Here is a 17,077-nt window from a genome sequence, read left to right on the forward strand (position 1 = left end):
GGCAGAAAATAATATTGACCGATCAAAGGTTGCCCTGGTGGGGGCAACTTTGGTGATAGTTAGTGAGAGAAAAGGTCTAACCTGGGAGCCTCCCCAGAGAGAGAGAGAGAGAGAGAGAGAAGTGGGCAAAGGAAGACCCAGGTCACAGCAAACCCTGTCTGCTCCCCTCTTCCACAACTACCGTTGGAGGGCCCCGCAGATCTCTCCCAGAGACTGTGGCTGTGCCCTGCCACGGGTCTCTGTTGAGCAATCCGCCCACTGGCTGGCCTTGGCTTTGTCCAAAGTTTGCCCTGCTCACCATTTCTGACTGGATGTTGGGAGAGCGGAAGTTTGACTGCATCCGACCGACCTACGACTGGGTGGAATGGCCGCGTCTTTTGCTAAGTAAGTTGCGTGAAGTGAAGAGGTCTGGAGTAGCGTTAGAAATGTTGACCGTGTCGGATGGTGAGGGCCGGGCCGGGAACTCTGCAGCCTTGCTCCCTGGGACTTGACAAGGGTGCCCAGCAGCTCAAAGTGCAGGAATTGTGACTAGCAGGGGTGGCTGCAGTCAGAAGAAGACCTTCCGTGATAGAAAGGATGTTGATTTCAGGGCCAGCTGGGAGAGAGGCAGGTAGAGTTGATCCCTGGGCCCCAATCCCCCCCAGTTTGATCCTCCTCCACAACCCCCTTTGAAATGAAACAGAGGTGAACTCCAAGCTTTTTCAATGGGTCTTGCGTAGGAGAAGGTCCCTGGAGGGGGAGAACCATGTTATTGAGCTGTTTCTTTCCCCATCTTCTGTAAAGTTAATCACCACAGCCTCTTACTGCTAGAGCTATGGAATGTGGGAGGCAGCATGTAATCCTCTGAGCATATACAGAGGGTGTTTCCCTTACTGCTTAAGAGTCAAGCAACAACTCCTCAGACAGTTGGGGTCAGAGGCCACTCTAACTTAAGAAGAACGTCAGAAGAGCCCTCCTGGATCAGACCACTGAGGGTCCATCTAGTCCAGCATCCTGTCTCACACAGTGGCCAAGCCATTCCTCTGGAGGGCCAACAACAGGGCAGAGAGGCCTTGGTCTTCCTTTGATAAGAACCTCTGAAAAGCCCTGCTGGATCAGACCAGGGAGGGCCCATCCAGTCCAGCCTCCTGTCTCACACAGTGGCCACCCAGTTCCTCTGGAGGGCCAACAACAGGGCAGAGAGGCTGTGGCCTTCCCCTGAGAAGAACCTCAGAAGAGCCCTGCTGGATGAGACCAGGGATGGTCCATTTAGTCCAGCCTCCTGTCTCACACAGGGGCCAACCAGTTCCTCTGCAGGGCCAACAACAGGGCAGAGAGGCCGAGGCCTTCCCCTGAGAAGAACCTCAGAAGAGCCCTGCTGGATCAGACCAGGGAGGGTCCATCTAGTCCAGCCTCCTGTCTCACACAGGGGCCAACCAGTTCCTCTGCAGGGCCAACAACAGGGCAGAGAGGCCGAGGCCTTCCCCTGAGAAGAACCTCAGAAGAGCCCTGCTGGATCAGACCAGTGAGGGCCCATCCAGTCCAGCCTCCTGTCTCACACAGTGGCCACCCAGTTCCTCTGGAGGGCCAACAACAGGGCAGAGAGGCTGAGGCCTTCCCCTGAGAAGAACCTCAGAAGAGCCCTGCTGGGTCAGACCTGTTAGGGTCCACCTAGTCCAGCCTCCTGTCTCTCACAGTGGCCAACCAGTTCCTCTGGAGGGTCAAGAACAGGGCAGAGAGGCCGAGGCCTTCCACTGATGTTGCCTCCTGGCAACGGGTTGACTGCCTCTGAACGTGGAGGTTCCCTTTAATCACCATGGCAAGCAGCCACAGACAAGACAGACCTCTCCTCTACCGATGTGCCTGATCCCCTTTTAAAGCTGTCTGTTCCTGTGGCCATCGCTCTATACAATCTACACACCTACAAATCTACATCTGTGGAGTCTTATATGGCCACATTGCTTTTGACATCAATACCACCAAGCTGTGGTTATGCCAATCGAGGAAAACAGCTCTTTCAGGATTTTAAACCCAGCTAACAGTCTTGGTGTGTCTTTTTTCCATCCTGCTTCCCACTTTTTTTCATCTCCCCAACTTTTTAGCATCACACCCAGGGCTAGATTAAAATATTCGGAGGCCCCACACTATCTGTTGCGTTTAAGAAGCCCCATAAGAGTACTAATAAAATGGCAACATAGTTGTTTTCCTGTATATAAAGACCCCCTCAGAATCCGAGGCCCAAAACTGGAGCTCACTTATCTTGAAAATAGTCAGTTATGTTCACAGCCACCCTGTAAGGTGGGTCAGACGGAGAGAGTGGGTGATGTGTTTGGGATTATCCAGTGGGCTTCATGGCTGAATGATGAGTAATGAGTAAACTAAGTCCTCAGGGCCAGATGAATTGCATCCAAGGGTTCTAAAAGAGCTTGCAGATGTAATTTCTCAGCCTCTAGCTATTATTTTTGAGAATTCTTGGAGAACAGAAGAGGTGCCGGAAGACTGGAGGCGGGCGAATGTTGTCCCCATCTTCAAGAAGGGGGAAAAAGACGATCCAGTAACTACCGACCCATCAGCTTGACGTCTATACCTGGAAAAGTTTTAGAACAAATCATCATTCGGTCCTGGAACATTTAGAAAGAATGGATGTGATCAGCATGGGTTTCTCAAGAACAAGTCATGTCAGACTAACCTGATCTCTTTTTTTGAGAAAGTGACTACCTTGCTGGATCAGGGGAATGCTCTAGACATCATTTATCTTGATTTCAATAAGGCTTTTGATAAGGTTCCACATACTATCCTTGTTGACGAGTTGGTAAAATGTGGTTTGGATCCTGTTACCGTTAGGTGGGTCTGTAACTGGTTGACAGATCGCACCCAAAGAGTGCTTGTGAATGGTTCCTCATCCTCTTGGAGAGGAGTGACAAGTGGAGTGCCTCAAGGATCTGTCCTGGGACCTGTTTTGTTCAACATCTTTATCATTGATTTGGATGAAGGAATAGAGGGAACGCTTATTAAATTTGCCGATGATACTAAATTGGGAGGGGTTGCAAACACAGAAGAAGACAGAAACAGAATACAGGATGACCTTGACAGGCTGGAAAACTGGGCTAAAATCAATACAATGAATTTTAACATGGATAAATGTGAAGTTCTGCATTTAGGTAGGGAAAATCCAATGCATGGTTATAGAATGGGGGAGACTTGTCTTAGCAGTAGTATGTGCGAAAAGGATCTAGGGGTCTTAGTGGATCATGCGCTGAACATGAGTCAACAGTGTGATGCAGTGGCTAAAAAGGCAAATGCAATTTTGGGCTGTATCAAGAGAAGTATAGTGTCCAGATCACGTGATGTGATGGTATCGCTTTACTCTGCTCTGGTAAGACCTCACCTGGAGTCTTGTGTTCAGTTTTGGGCACCACATTTTAAGAACATAAGAGAAGCCATGTTGGATCAGGCCCATCCAGTCCAACACTCTGGAATGGGTCCAGAAGAGGGCATCGAAGATGATGAGGGGTATGGAGACCTACGAGGAAATGTTGAAGGAGCTGGGCATGTTTAGTCTGGAGAGGAGGCGACTGAAAGGTGATATGATCACCATCTTCAAGTACTTGAAAGGCTGTCCTATAGAGGATGGGGTGAAATTGTTTTCTGTGGCCCCAGAAGGTAGGACCAGAACCAAGGGGTTGAAATTAAATCAAAAGAGTTTCTGACTCAGCATTAGGAACTTCCTGACGGCTAGAGCCATTCCTCAGTGGAACAGGCTTCCACCTCGGAAGATGGTGGGCTCTCCTTCGTTGGAGGTTTTTAAAGAGAGGCTAGATGGCCATCTGACAGCAATGAAGATTATGTGAATTTAGGGGAAGGTGTTTGTGAGTTTCCTGCATTGTGCAGGGGGTTGGACTAGATGACTCTAGAGGTTCCTTGCGACTCTATTATTCTATGATTCTAACCCAGGACTTTCCTCCACCTTTCCAGCTTTAGTTCATTGGAACCTGAACCCACAGTAGGCCAAGACTTCCGAGACTTCAAGTCCGTGGACACAGCAGATGAAGGAGGAACACAGTTTGGGAAAGGTGCCTTGAGATCTGGGGATTTTAACAAGTGGGGCTGGATGGTGTGGAATTGTTTTCTGTGGCCTCAGAAGGTAGGACTAGAACCGATGGGTTGAAATTAAATCAGAAGAGTTACTGGCTCAGCATTAGGAAGAACTTCCTGGCCATTAGAGGTGTTCCTCCGTGGAACAGGCTTCCTCGGGAGGTGGTGGGCTCTCCTTCCTTGGAGGTTTTCAAACAGAGGCTAGATGGCCACCTAACAGCAATGTGGATCCTGTGAATTTAGGTGGAGGGGTTTGTGAGTTTCCTGCATGGTGCAGGGGATTGGACTAGATGACCCTGGAGGTCCCTTCCAACTCTATGATTCTGGCCTCCTGGCCCAGCTGGAGTTCCCTTCCTGGACTCCTGGGTGTTTTCTCTCAAGAGCCTCTTCCAGTTCACAAAAACATCCAGGTTTCCTTAATCCCCTGGCTGGACGAGGGGGTGGGTGCTTGCTTGAAGTCTCTGGGCAGGGGCCACGCAGGCAAGCCTGGAAAGACGTTGCGGGGTGGGGGAGCCTCTTGGGGTAACGAAGTTTCTTCCTGGGGTGTCCACAGTGCCGCCTTTCCCCCGGTCGGCATGGCAACGCATCTGCCCCACCGGCCGCCTCCTCCTCGCTGTGACTGGCCTCTGCGCGGTGCTCAGCCTCTTGGTCATCACACTGGGCATCAAGGGTGAGTGGTGGGGGGAGGGGGCAGGATTCTCTGGCCAGCGGAAAGGGGCGAGGGTGCCAACACTCTGCAGGGCCTCGATTTACTCTCCTGAGAGACAACAGGAGCCACCTTCTGGATCTGGGCTGCCCTGGTCCGAGTTCGAGGCAGATCCCTGCGGAGTTGCAGCAGGGCAGGGCCTGGATCCAGCTGGAGATGGTGCAGGCTCAGGAGCAGGTGAGGCAACAAAATGCCTTGAAGCTGCCTGACACTTTGTGGGGGGGACTGGAAGCGAGGAGAGAGTTGCAGAAGACACAAAGCAGATGTGGTTGGGCCATGGATAGGGTGGGTTGTGAATTCCTGGATGTTGCCTTGGGGAGGGTGGGGTTTGGGGAGGGACCTCAGCTGGGAACAATGTCGTACAGCCCACCCTCCAGCGCATCCATTTTGGGAACTGATCTCTGCTGTCTGGATGTCAGCTGTAATTCCAGGTTCCACCTGGAAGTTGGCAACGGTGGATGGGAAGGACGTCTTTGTGCCAGGAGTGAGTGGCTGAGTTAGGAGTTAGGAGCTCCGTGTAGAAAAACACATATTCCCCACTTCTAGTTTAGCCTCATAACAACCAGGGCTGGCCGGCCTGCCCACTAGGCAAACTAGGCAATTATATAGGGCACCTGCAGGGCGGGGGTGCCAAATTCAGCCTCCCCCTGCCCCGCCCCCTAGGCAAATCCCTTTTTGCCTCCTCCTCTTCATCACAATTTTAATGCCCGGGAACGGGCAGTGAAGCACCGCACTTCCCAGGCTCTTTAAAAGCCACCCCTGCCGCTGATTAGGTGATCCGGGGTGGTGTGGTGGGCACGGCACCGCGGGGGGGGGGGCAGGGGGTGGCAAGACTGCCTGGGGTGCTATGAGCCCTAGGGCCAGCCATGATAATAACCCTGTCGGGGGAGGCAAGTGGAAAGAGCCAGAGTCCAGGAACACCTGAAAGACTAACCCAATTGGTGGCCCAGGAGGAGTTTTCGTGGAGCCAGTTTGGTGAAGTGGTTAAGTAAGCGGACTCTTATCTGGGAGAACCGGGTTTGATTCCCCACTCCTCCACTTGCACCTGCTGGCATGGCCTTGGGTCAGCCAGAGCTCTCTTATCTGGGAGAACGGGGTTTGATTCCCCACTCCTCCGCTTGCACCTGCTGGCATGGCCTTGGGTCAGCCAGAGCTCTCTTATCTGGGAGAACCGGGTTTGACTCCCCACTCCTCCACTTGCACCTGTTGGCATGGCCTTGGGTCAGCCAGAGCTCTCTTATCTGGGAGAACCGGGTTTGATTCCCCACTCCTCCACTTGCAGCTGCTGGAATGGCCTGGGGTCAGCCAGAGCTCTCTTATCTGGGAGAACCGGGTTTGATTCCCCACTCCTCCACTTGCAGCTGCTGGAATGGCCTGGGGTTAGCCATAGCTCTTGTAAGAGTTGTCCTTGAAAGGGCAGCTTCTGTGAGAGCTCTCTCACCCCCACCCACCTCACAGGGTGTCTGTTGTGGTGGAGGAAGAGAGCCGGTTTGGTGCAGTGGTTAAGTGTGCAGACTCTTATCTGGGAGAACCGGGTTTGATTCCCCACTCCTCCCCTTGCAGCTGCTGGAATGGCCTTGGGTCAGCCATAGCTCTGGCAGAGGTTGTCCTTGAAAGGGCAGTGCTGTGAGAGCCCTCCCAGCCCCACCCACCTCACAGGGTGTCTGTTGTGAGGGAGTAAGGGAAAGGAGATTGTGAGAGCCAGTTTGCTGTAGTGGTTAAGTGTGCGGACTCTTATCTGGGAGAATCGGGTTTGATTCCCCACTCCTCCACTTGCAGCTGCTGGAATGGCCTTGGGTCAGCCATAGCTCTGGCAGAGGTTGTCCTTGAAAGGGCAGCTGCTGTGAGAGCCCTCTCAGCCACACCCACCTCACAGGGTGTCTGTTGTGGGGGGGAGAAGTCATAGGAGATTCCCCAGCAGGTGAGCGGGGAACGGGCGTGATTTGGCTGTCAGTGTGCGAGGTGGAGATGAACATGCACGGTGTATGTGCCAGCCAGGGGGCATCCGTCAGCATGCCCGCTCCCCAGTGCCCGCTTCCTCTTTCTTCCTGCCAGGGGCTCAGCTCAGCACAGACCAACAGGGGACGTGGGAGTCCCTCCAGAGCTTTAACAAGACCGTCTCCGTGGGCCTCGCCAGCCTCCAGCAGAAGAGTGAGTGGAGGGGGAGGGGCTTGGGAACAGGGGTGGGGCAAGAGGCCACCCTCCCACGTCTGGGAGGTTTCTGTGGTGACAAGAAGGTGGCCTGCACAGATGGTGGCCCTTGCAGGGGGAGGAAGTGGTGGGTTCCCTCTCTCCCCTTGTGCTTCTCGCTTGTCATCCAGAAACACCTCCCCCACCCCCGCTACAATGCTGCCCAGCAGAGGGAAGGGTTCTGTTGGGGTGGGGCGGTCCAGCCTTGGAATCAAAGCTGGTTGCCAGCTCTAGATCGGGAAATTGGACAGGGGAGGACGTCTAATGCCATAGAGCAGGGGTGTCAAACTCATTTCTCATGAGGGCTGGAACTGACATAAATGAGATCTTGTTGGGCAGGCCCATGTCAGGCAGGGCCATACAGGTACCTGCTTAAGATTAGGTAGCAGAGATATAAACTTTATAAAGGACACAAACACAATTAAGGATTTAAAAAAACACCCTTAAAGTAAAACATGCTTAAAATGTTAGCATTAATATGAAAGGTGTTTTGTTTGTATCTCTCCCACGGGACCCAGGGAACTGGGCAAAGGAAGCTCTGGCTCTTTTCTTCTCCCCAGGCGACAAGGAGAGGGAGGAGCCACAGCCAATAGAAGGAAGAGAGAGTTGGCTCAGTAGCTATACTGTGTGATTGAGAGAGCCTGGCAAAGCGTGCTCTGCCTCCCCCCTTCCTCTGTAGCTCCTGTGCGACTGAGCAAACCTGGCAAAGCAAACTGTGATGGAGAAGGAAGCAAGAGAGAGGGAGAAGGAAACAGATGAGAGCCAGTCACTTGGGGGCCTGATAGGAGCCCTCCGGGGGGCCTGATTCAGCCCACAGGCCACATGTTTGACACCCCTGCCATAGAGTTTCCTTCCAAAGCAGCCATTTTCTCCAGGGGGGGCTGACCCCTCTTGTCCAGAGAGCAGCTTCAATTCTAGTAGCTCTCCAGGCCGCACCTGGAGGCCCGCAGCCCTTTCTCCCGTTCTCTTTCTCTCATCCGTTCCAGGGAACAGCACTGGGACGAGGCTGGCCACGCTGGAGCAAACCTTGACCCTTGAGATCAACGAGACAGAGAAAGGTGGGGACCCTGACTGTGCGTGGGGATCACATTGCCTCCCTTGTGGCGGCGGCGGAGGGGGGCCCTGCAGGGAACAAATGTGATGGGTGGGGACTAAGCCCCAAGCAGACTGGGCCAGGCCTCATCCTGGTCTCTGTAGTCTGGAGAAACAGCTGTACTTCTGGGAGATCACCAGGCCCCACCTGGAGATTGGCAACCGTTAGTGGGGCTCACACTCCTTTTCTCCTGTGCATAGGGCAATTGCCAGTAAATTCTAAGAGGTATTGAATTCAGGATAGGCACAGTACTGGTATGTTTGCAACCATACACTTACGTAAGTGTTTTGAGCTAAAATCGCTGCAAAAAGAAGGGCCTGCTCAACGTTAAAAATAAAAATATATTAACTAAGTAAATAAGAGCAAATGGCCATCTGAAGAACATCTGAATATATTCATACTCCAGCAAACTCCAGAAGGTTTTAGCATCTGGTTAAATGTATCAGTTTGTACTGGCTCTAGCTCCTATAGGAAAAATGTACACACTTAAGTGTCTTGGAGTGATTGACAGAAAAGATGTGATAAGAAGAATCACGAACGTTGGTCAGTACTAGTGGTTGTTACTCCTGAGAAAACATAGAAAGGCATTCCTCCTGAGGAAGTCTATTGATGAAATGGACCTATATCCGAGTGCTCATAGACTTTTTTTGCAATATGGAAATGTTAACATTGGACCTCTTTTACAACATGAAGTATGCCTAATTTACAATATGAAATATATGAATGGATATTTAAATTGGATTTTTATTATGATATGAAGTTTGTAAAATTTAAAACGTTGAGCATTAAAATATATGAAAGTTTTTAATGGTTGCTATATTCCTTGTTTACCGTCACAGTAGTTGTTTAACTTCTATTGCCTATCCCACCTGGAGGCTGGCAACCGTAAGTGGGGCTCACACTCCCTTTCTCCTGTCTCTTTCCTCCATCAGTCAAGAAGCGGCTGGAAAGCTTGCTGGAGACCTTGCATCAGGACTCGAACTCGCTGCGTTGTCAGCTGGTGGAGCTAAAAAGCAATGGTATTGGACACCAAGAAGGCACAGTGGTCGGGGTGGGGGAGGGAGGAGAGATATGGGTCAAGGAATAAGAGATCAAGGATATGAGATGGAGGATACGATGACATCAAGGAAAAAGGCTTTGTTATGGTCTTGTCGTGTGGCTTGCTAGTTGGGACTGTCCCTTTCTCCTCCCCCCCTCGACCTTCATATGATCGGAATATAGATCCAGGTGGACACCTGTGTTGGTCTGAAGCAAAAGGAGAAGAAGAAGACTGCAGATTTATACCCCACCCTTCTCTCTGAATCAGAGACTCAGAGCACCTTACAATCTCCTCTATCTCCCCCCACCCCCAACAGACACCCTGCGAGGTGGGTGGGGCTGAGAGAGCTCTCACAGCAGCTGCACTTTCAAGGACAACTCCTGCGATGGCAAAACTACCTCTGCTTGTCTCCTCCAGAAGCCAGCTGGGAGCCAACGGCACTTTCCTCCACAAAGAAGAGCCGTGGGGCCCAAAGGCCTGTGCTTTGAAGTGCCCCGCTATGGACTTTCTGTTTACCCCCCAGATTGCTGGATGCACGCTTCTCCGGACTGGAGAACATCCTCCCCACAGACAGTGGCGTGGTGCCAGCTTTGGGCACTAGGTGAAAGTGCTGCCCTCCCCTTGGGGTGCTTCTCATCCTCCCAGCCCTTTTTCTGCCCGTCAGTATTCCAAAGTTCCCTGTAGAAATGTCTCTGTAGAGAGCCTTCTTGGTGTAATGGCTACGTGCACGGACTCTTATCCGGGAGAACCGGGTTTGATTTCCCACTCCTCCACTTGCAGCTGCTGATGTGACTTTGTGTCAGTCACAAGTTCTCGCAGAGCTGTTCCTTTCAAGAGCAGTTTTTGTCAGAGCTCTCTCAGCCCCACCTGCCTCACAGGGTGTCTGTTGGGGGGGGGAAGAAGATTGTAAGCTGCTGAGACTCCTTTGGGTACTGAGGGGTGGGGTATAAATCCAGCCTCCTCCTCCCAGGAAGGTGGGCCCCAAAGTTGCCCCCGCAGGCAGCAAAACCAACAGCCTCTGTTGTAGGGAGATACTCAACTTTCAGCTATCCAGCTTTTTATGAAGAGCTCTGGCCAACATAGAAGCCATTTTGTGGTTGGCTACTGTGGCCACCATTTTGTGATGTTCCTCAAAATTCCAAAAAGTGCCCACCAGATTAACCAGACTGGGACCCCCAGCTTAGGTGAAGGCAGAAGGAATCAAGCCAAGGTATGTGTGCCAAGTGAGGGGATGGACCGAGCCAGTCTTTTCTCAGGTGAAAAGAAATGCATGAAGTTGTCTTATACCGATTCAGACCAGCTCAGTATTGTCTACTCAGATGGGCAGCCCCTCCACAGGATCATGGAGAGAGGTCTTCGACATCACTTAGTACCTGGCCCTTTTAAGTGGAGATGCCGGGAATTGAGCTTGAGAACTTCTGCATGCCAAGCATGGTCTGACCCAGCAGGGCTCTTCTGATGTTCTTCTTAGGGGAAGGCCTCAGCCTCTCTGCCCTGTTGTTGGCCCTCCAGAGGAACCGGCTGGCCACTGTGTGAGACAGGAGGCTGCACTAGGTGGATCCTCACTGGTCTGATCCAGCAGGGCTCTTCTGATGATCTTCTCAGGGGAAAGCCTTGACCTCTCTGCCCTGTTGTTGGCCCTTCAGAGGAACTGGTTGGCCCCTTTGTGAGACAAGATGCTGGACTAGATGGACCCTCACTGGCTCTGCCCAGCAGGGCTCTTCTGATGTTCTTATCAGGGGAAGACCTCGGCCTCTCTGCCCTGTTGTTGGCCCTCCAGAGGAACTGGTTGGCCACTGTGTGAGACAGGAGGCTGGACTAGAGGGACCCTCACTGGTCTGACCCAGCAGGGCTCTTCTGATGTTCTTCTCAAGGGAAGGCCTCGGCCTCTCTGCCCTGTTGTTGGCCCTCCAGAGGAACTGGTTGGCCACTGTGTGAGACTGGAGGCTGGACTAAATGGACACTCACTGGTCTGACCCAACAGGGCTCTTCTGATGTTCTTCTCAGGGGAAGTCCTCGGCCTCTCTGCCCTGCTGTTGGCCCTACAGAGGAACTGGTTGGCCACTGGGTGAGACAAGATGCTGGGCTAGAGGGACCCTCACTGGTCTGATCCAGCAGGGCTCCTCAGATGTTCTTCTCAGGGGAAGGCCTCAGCCTCTCTGCCCTGTTGCTCGCCCTACAGAGGAACTGGTTGGCCCCTGTGTGAGACCGGAGGCTGGACTAGATGGACCCTCACTGGTCTGATCCAGCAGGGCTTTTCTGATGTTCTTCTCAGGGGAAGTCCTTGGCCTCTCTGCCCTGCTGTTGGTCCTTCAGAGGAACTGGTTGGCCACTGGGTGAGACAAGATGCTGGGCTAGAGGGACCCTCACTGGTCTGATCCAGCAGGGCTCTTCAGATGTTCTCCTCAGGGGAAGGCCTCGGCCTCTCTGCCCTGTTGCTCGCCCTACAGAGGAACTGGTTGGCTGGCCCCTGTGTGAGATAGGAGGTTGGACTAGATGGGCCCTCACTGGTCTGATCCAGCAGGGCTCTTCTAATGTTCTTCTCAGGGGAAGGCCTCAGCCTCTCTGCCCTGTTGTTGGCCCTTCAGAGGAACTGGTTGGCCACTGTGTGAGGCAGGAGGCTGGACTAGATAGACCCTCACTGGTCTGATCCAGCAGGGCTCTTCAGATGTTCTTCTCAAGGGAAGGCCCCGGCCTCTCTGCCCTGTTGTTGGCCCTTCAGAGGAACTGGTTGGCCACTGGGTGAGACAAGATGCTGGACTAGAGGGACCCTCCTTGGTCTGATCCAGCAGGGCTCTTCAGATGTTCTCCTCAGGGGAAGGCCTCGGCCTCTCTGCCCTGTTGCTCGCCCTACAGAGGAACTGGTTGGCTGGCCCGTGTGAGACAGGAGGTTGGACTAGATGGGCCCTCACTGGTCTGACCCAGCAGGGCTCTTCTTATGTTCTTAAGGAAAGTTACGGGTGTGACCACGGGAGCTTCATGGACAAAAGCCATATCAGGAGAAGAATTGATCAAGATTGAGTGAAAACAGTGGCTGGATCCAGCCCCAGAAGTGGCACATGTGTCCATGTCCTTGGTGGCCCAGGGGTAATGCTCTGATTTCTCTTCTCCCCACAGGCAGTAAGTCCGGCTGTTGTCCTAAGGGCTGGGCAGTGCACCATGAGAGCTGCTATTGGTTGTCCCGTTCACAGCGGTCATGGACAGAGGCAAAACAGGACTGTGAACGCCGAGATTCCCACCTGGTTGTCTTCAATTCACCTGAAGAGAGAGTAGGTGGCGTGACTGACATCCCTCCAGGGTTCCAGGTGGGGGAGCCATAGAGAGTGGGGAAGGGTATGCTGTCTGTTGAGAAGCACGCCCCAGTACCCTGCTTTGGATGAGGTGAGGCTGTGCTGCAGGATAACATTTCAGCATGTGTTTCCTCTTGTTAGAAATTTGTGGATCAGCTCAGGCAGTCGTCTTTCATGTGGATTGGCCTGACAGATTCCGGTGGCACCTGGAAATGGGTGGATGGAACAGGCTACACCGTACTCTCTGAGTGAGTTCCATGAGCCGCGTCCCCCTCAGTTTGTCCCTGCTCTGATCTCTTGTGTCATGCCTTCCATTCACCTCTGAGAAGATTACTGGGAAATTATACCTTCACTTCTTTACGGAGCACCGCCTTGATTTCTTCCTGCTTCCTTATTCCTTTAAATTACATATAATCCTTTCTTCTCCTCCTCCTCCTTCTCTTTCTCCTACTCTTGCTGCGGCTGCTAAATGCTCGTGGTGGGGTCAACAAATGGGGATGTCCTGGTGCATGTGCCTTCTTTCTAGCTTTCTGGGGCAGAGCTCCATAAATATGGAGGTACGCATGGGGGCAACGCCCCTTGGAAATATGCTATGCCTTCAACCTGAATTGTTAACTTTCACTAAATAAAATTCTCTAGCCCTTTTTGTTGTGCAGATGGAATGGGAAATGTAAAGCCTTTTTTTTGCCTGGACTGCCTGAGGAGAGAAGCTGCAAGCCAGCTGAAGCAGAGCCAGCTGACCTCTTCCTGTCCATATAAATTCTCATCAGTTCTGTCCCAAAAACTTTGGTTCTTTCTTAGAATCATAGAAGTGGAAGGGACCTCCAGGGTCATATAGTCTAACCCCATGCAGGAAATTCACAAATACCTCCCCCCACCGCCAGCCATACATCCTCAGTGACCCCTGCAGGCTCCATGACCAGAAGATGACAAAAACCCTCCAGGATCCTTGGCCAATCTGGCCTGGAGAAAAATTACTGCCTGACCCCAAAGTGGCAAACAGCATTTCCCTGGGCATGAAAGAAGGGGCCATGAGAACTAACCACTGAGGCAGTCCTTCCTGCCCTCCTTCCCATGATCTGCCTAATTCACAGAATCCACATTGCTGTTAGATGGTCATCTAGTAGCCTCTGTTTAAAAACCTCCAAGGAAGGAGAGCCCACCACCTCCTGAGGAAACTGGAAGGAAGGAAGGAGTCATAGAGTTGGAAGGCACCTCCAGGGTCATCTAGTCCAACCCCCTGCACAGTGCAGGAAACTCACAAATTCTTCCCCCTACATTCACAGGATCTTCATTGCTGCCAGATGGCCATCTAGCCTCTGTTTAAAAACCTCCAAGGAAAGAGAACCTACCACCTCCCGAGGAAGCCGGAAGGAAGGAATCATAGAGTTGAAAGGGACCTCCCAGGGTCACCTAGCCCAACCCCCTGCACAATGCAGGAAACTCACAAACACCTCCCCCTAAATTCACAGGATCCTCATTGCTGTCAGGTGGCCATCTAGCCTCTGTTTAAAAACCTCCAAGGAAGGAGAGCCCACCACCTCCTGAGGAAACTGGAAGGAAGGAATCATAGAGTTGGAAGGGACCTCCAGGGTCATCTAGTCCAACCCCCTGCACAATGCAAGGAACTCACAAACACCTCCCCCTAAATTCACAGGATCCTCATTGCTGTCAGGTGGCCATCTAGCCTCTGTTTAAAGACCTCCAAGGAAGGAGAGCACACCACCTCCCGAGGAGGAAGCCTGTTCCACTGAGGAATCGCTCTAACGGTCAGGAAGTTAGAATCCTAGAGTTGGAAGGGGCCTCTAGGGTCATCTAATCCAACCTCCTGCATAATGCAGGACACTCACAAATACCTCCCCCTAAATTCACAGGATCTTCATTGCTGTCAGATGGCCCTCCAGCCTCTGCTTAAAAACCTCCAAGGAAGGAGAGCCCACCACCTCCAAAGGAGGAAGTCTGTTCCACTGAGGAACCGCTCTAACAGTCAGGAAGTTCTTCCTAATGTTTAGCTGTTGTGGGTAAGAATCATCGCCACAAGAGAGGCTTCAAAAGTTCACTGGTTGATTTATGCAGAATTTTAACTCACATATTCTTACAGAGTCATTGTGGCACGTGAGGGTTGCATATTTGTTATTATTTTTAAAAAATGAAAGATGGACGGGTATCCTTTTTCTTATTTCTTTTGCTTTAGGGACTGGGATGAAGGACAGCCAGACCACTGGTACGGCCATGGCCTTGGGGGAGGGGAGGACTGTGTCCATGCTGTGGCGAGTGGTCTCTGGAACGACAACCACTGTTCCCGCCGGTTCGCCTGGATGTGTGAGCAGGAGCTAAAGGTTTAGAGGAAAGGAGACCCTGAATTCTGCAGCGAATCCCACGCCACGAAGAGAGCATCACAATAAGCAAATCTTCCTTCTGCAGCCTGAAAAAAGGGAACGGAATGGGGGGATCCTACATACCTACTGCCCAACCGTGATGCCTACAGATTTTCTCTTGCACATGCAATTCATGTTTCCCTGCAGATGGTCTCTGAGTAGGGTCTCATGTTTCTTAGAATCTCCTGGTTAGAGAGGCTGGGGCTTCTGTTGTTTCCACAGCTGCTCTGGAATTGCCATAATACATCTTCAGTATTCAAACAGTTCAGCTGGGGGGGGGGCGGGGGGGGGGGCGAAACTGGCCCTCACCTCAATTGGGATTTTTAAAACGTAAAATCAACTTGTAGCATGAGGCTTTTGCGCAGCTCCTGGCCTGTTAGATGTTCTCCTTTTCCAGTTGCTTCTAGCTTAATCTTGCATATTCTTTTGCTGCAGTTCTCCTTGTTATTTAATTGTTATTGTTCACAGTTTTTATAGCCCTATTTTGAAATTATGCCAATAAAGTCAAATAAAACAACAGGCGGCTTTACTAGGCAGAGTGAAAAGCAATACTTAGTTCCCTTTCTTTCTAAAAAAGGACTGGTCAGTGATTTATGAATGCAGTGGCTGGATGTGGGGAGGCAGGGAAGGCTTAGACTGGGAGGCCGCAGCCTTTTTGAGCCTGCGGACACCTTTGGAATTCTGATACGCTGTGGTGGGTGCAGCCACAAAATGGTTGCCACAGGAGGTGGAGCCAGCCACACAAAATGGCCACCGTGGCTCACCTTCAGTCACACAGGAAAGATCCTCATGCTGCGGAGACAGCTGCTGACAAAGCAACATTTTAAAAAATCTACACAGCCAATCAGTAACCTTGCTGGTCAAAAGCTCCACCCGGCCTCAGCCCCTTTTCTAAAAATATTTAGTGGGCACTGGGAAACGTGTCAGTGGGCACAGACACCACATTGTGGGACCCAAACGTGACTCAGGCTGGAACAAAAAGGGCTCTTTGAAGAAAAAACATGCAGCCTTTATGTAAACATAAACTCGGCGTGGGGGTAGGTGAGATGCTAGAATGATAGTTCATCAAGAGAAAGTGTCATGTTCTGAGTTCAAAGTATGAGGACGCTCAGGAGATAGTAAATTCAGCTCTTTAGTCAGTGATTCAGCATAGCAAGGTAGAGACGGGGACCACCTCCCAGGGCCAAGGGCCCTGCTTATAAGCATGCAAATGACCCCACCCTAAAACCCAACACACACAACTATAGGTGCGTGGCTGGCCTAAAGCTTGATTGGTCTCCACCCAGAATCTAGGTGGCTCTTGTTATGGAGCCTCAAGCTCAGGCAGGTCACAGGCGACTAAGGAAACTTCAGTTTCAGTTCCAACACATACCAGAAAGGAAGGACAAGGTTTGTGTGGGACAGAAGAGCTTCTAGGGAAGGAAATGAAAGAGGGAGAAAGCTGCCAGGAATCCAAGAGGGAGCCAAGCCATGCACAGGTTTACGGCAGTGCATGAAGAAGACGACTGCAGATTTATATCCCACCCGTCTCTCTGAATAAGAGACTCAGAGTGGCTTACAATCTCCTTTATCTTCCTCCCCCACAACAGGCACCCTGTGGGGTGAGTTGGGGCTGAGAGAGCTCTCATAGCAGCTGCCCTTTCAAGGACAGAGTCGCAGAGCGGCCTACAATCTCCTTTCCCTTCCTCCCCCACAACTGAGAGAGCTCTCCCAGAAGCTGCCCTTTCAAGGACAGAGTCGCAGAGCGGCCTACAATCTCCTTTCCCTTCCTCCCCCACAACTGAGAGAGCTCTCCCTAAAACTGAGAGAGCTTTCCCAGAAGCTGCCCTTTCAAGGACAGAGTCGCAGAGCGGCCTACAATCTCCTTTCCCTTCCTCCCCCACAACTGAGAGAGCTCTCCCTACAACTGAGAGAGCTCTCCCAGAAGCTGCCCTTTCAAGGACAGAGTTGCAGAGCGGCCCACAATCTCTTTTCTCTTCCTCCCCCAAGCAACAGACACCCTGTGAGGTAGGTGGGGCTGAAAGGGGTCTCACAGAAGAAGAAGACTACAGATTTATACCCTGCCCTTCTCTTTGAATCAGAGACTCAGAGCAGCTTACAATCTCCTGTATCTTCTCCCCCCACAACAGACACCCTGTGAGGTGGGTGGGGTTGAGAGGGCTCTCACAGCAGCTGCCCTTTCAAGGACAACCTCTGCCAGAGCTATGGCTGACCCAAGGCCATTCCAGCAGCTGCAAGTGGAGGAGTGGGGAATCAAACCCAGTTCTCCCAGATAAGAGTCCGCACATTTAACCACTACACGTACTG

The 17,077-nt window shown here is 51.9% G+C and overlaps 1 protein-coding gene across 1 annotated transcript; it reads left to right on the plus strand.

Annotated features, from left to right (window-relative positions):
* The first annotated feature begins 76 nt into the window (after positions 1-76).
* LOC132583833 (asialoglycoprotein receptor 1-like) lies at positions 77-15,287 on the plus strand. Its single transcript, XM_060255519.1, has 9 exons — positions 77-384; positions 3,955-4,052; positions 4,628-4,744; positions 6,836-6,931; positions 7,957-8,028; positions 8,996-9,082; positions 12,220-12,371; positions 12,534-12,640; positions 14,587-15,287. The coding sequence occupies exons 1-9, from the start codon at positions 365-367 to the stop codon at positions 14,735-14,737; spliced, it is 900 nt and encodes a 299-aa protein (XP_060111502.1). The 5' UTR covers positions 77-364; the 3' UTR covers positions 14,738-15,287.
* Positions 15,288-17,077: the final 1,790 nt, after the last annotated feature.

Source organism: Heteronotia binoei, chromosome 15 (assembly GCF_032191835.1).
Source record: "Heteronotia binoei isolate CCM8104 ecotype False Entrance Well chromosome 15, APGP_CSIRO_Hbin_v1, whole genome shotgun sequence".
NCBI lineage: Eukaryota > Metazoa > Chordata > Lepidosauria > Squamata > Gekkonidae > Heteronotia > Heteronotia binoei.

Excerpts from the sequence above, each read along its gene's own strand:
- LOC132583833 (XM_060255519.1), top strand. The coding sequence starts at position 365 with ATGGCCGCGTCTTTTGCTAA. Across the intron at positions 12,372-12,533 it reads TCAATTCACCTGAAGAGAGA|AAATTTGTGGATCAGCTCAG; the intron begins GTAGGTGGCGTG and ends TCCTCTTGTTAG. Across the intron at positions 12,641-14,586 it reads GGCTACACCGTACTCTCTGA|GGACTGGGATGAAGGACAGC; the intron begins GTGAGTTCCATG and ends CTTTTGCTTTAG.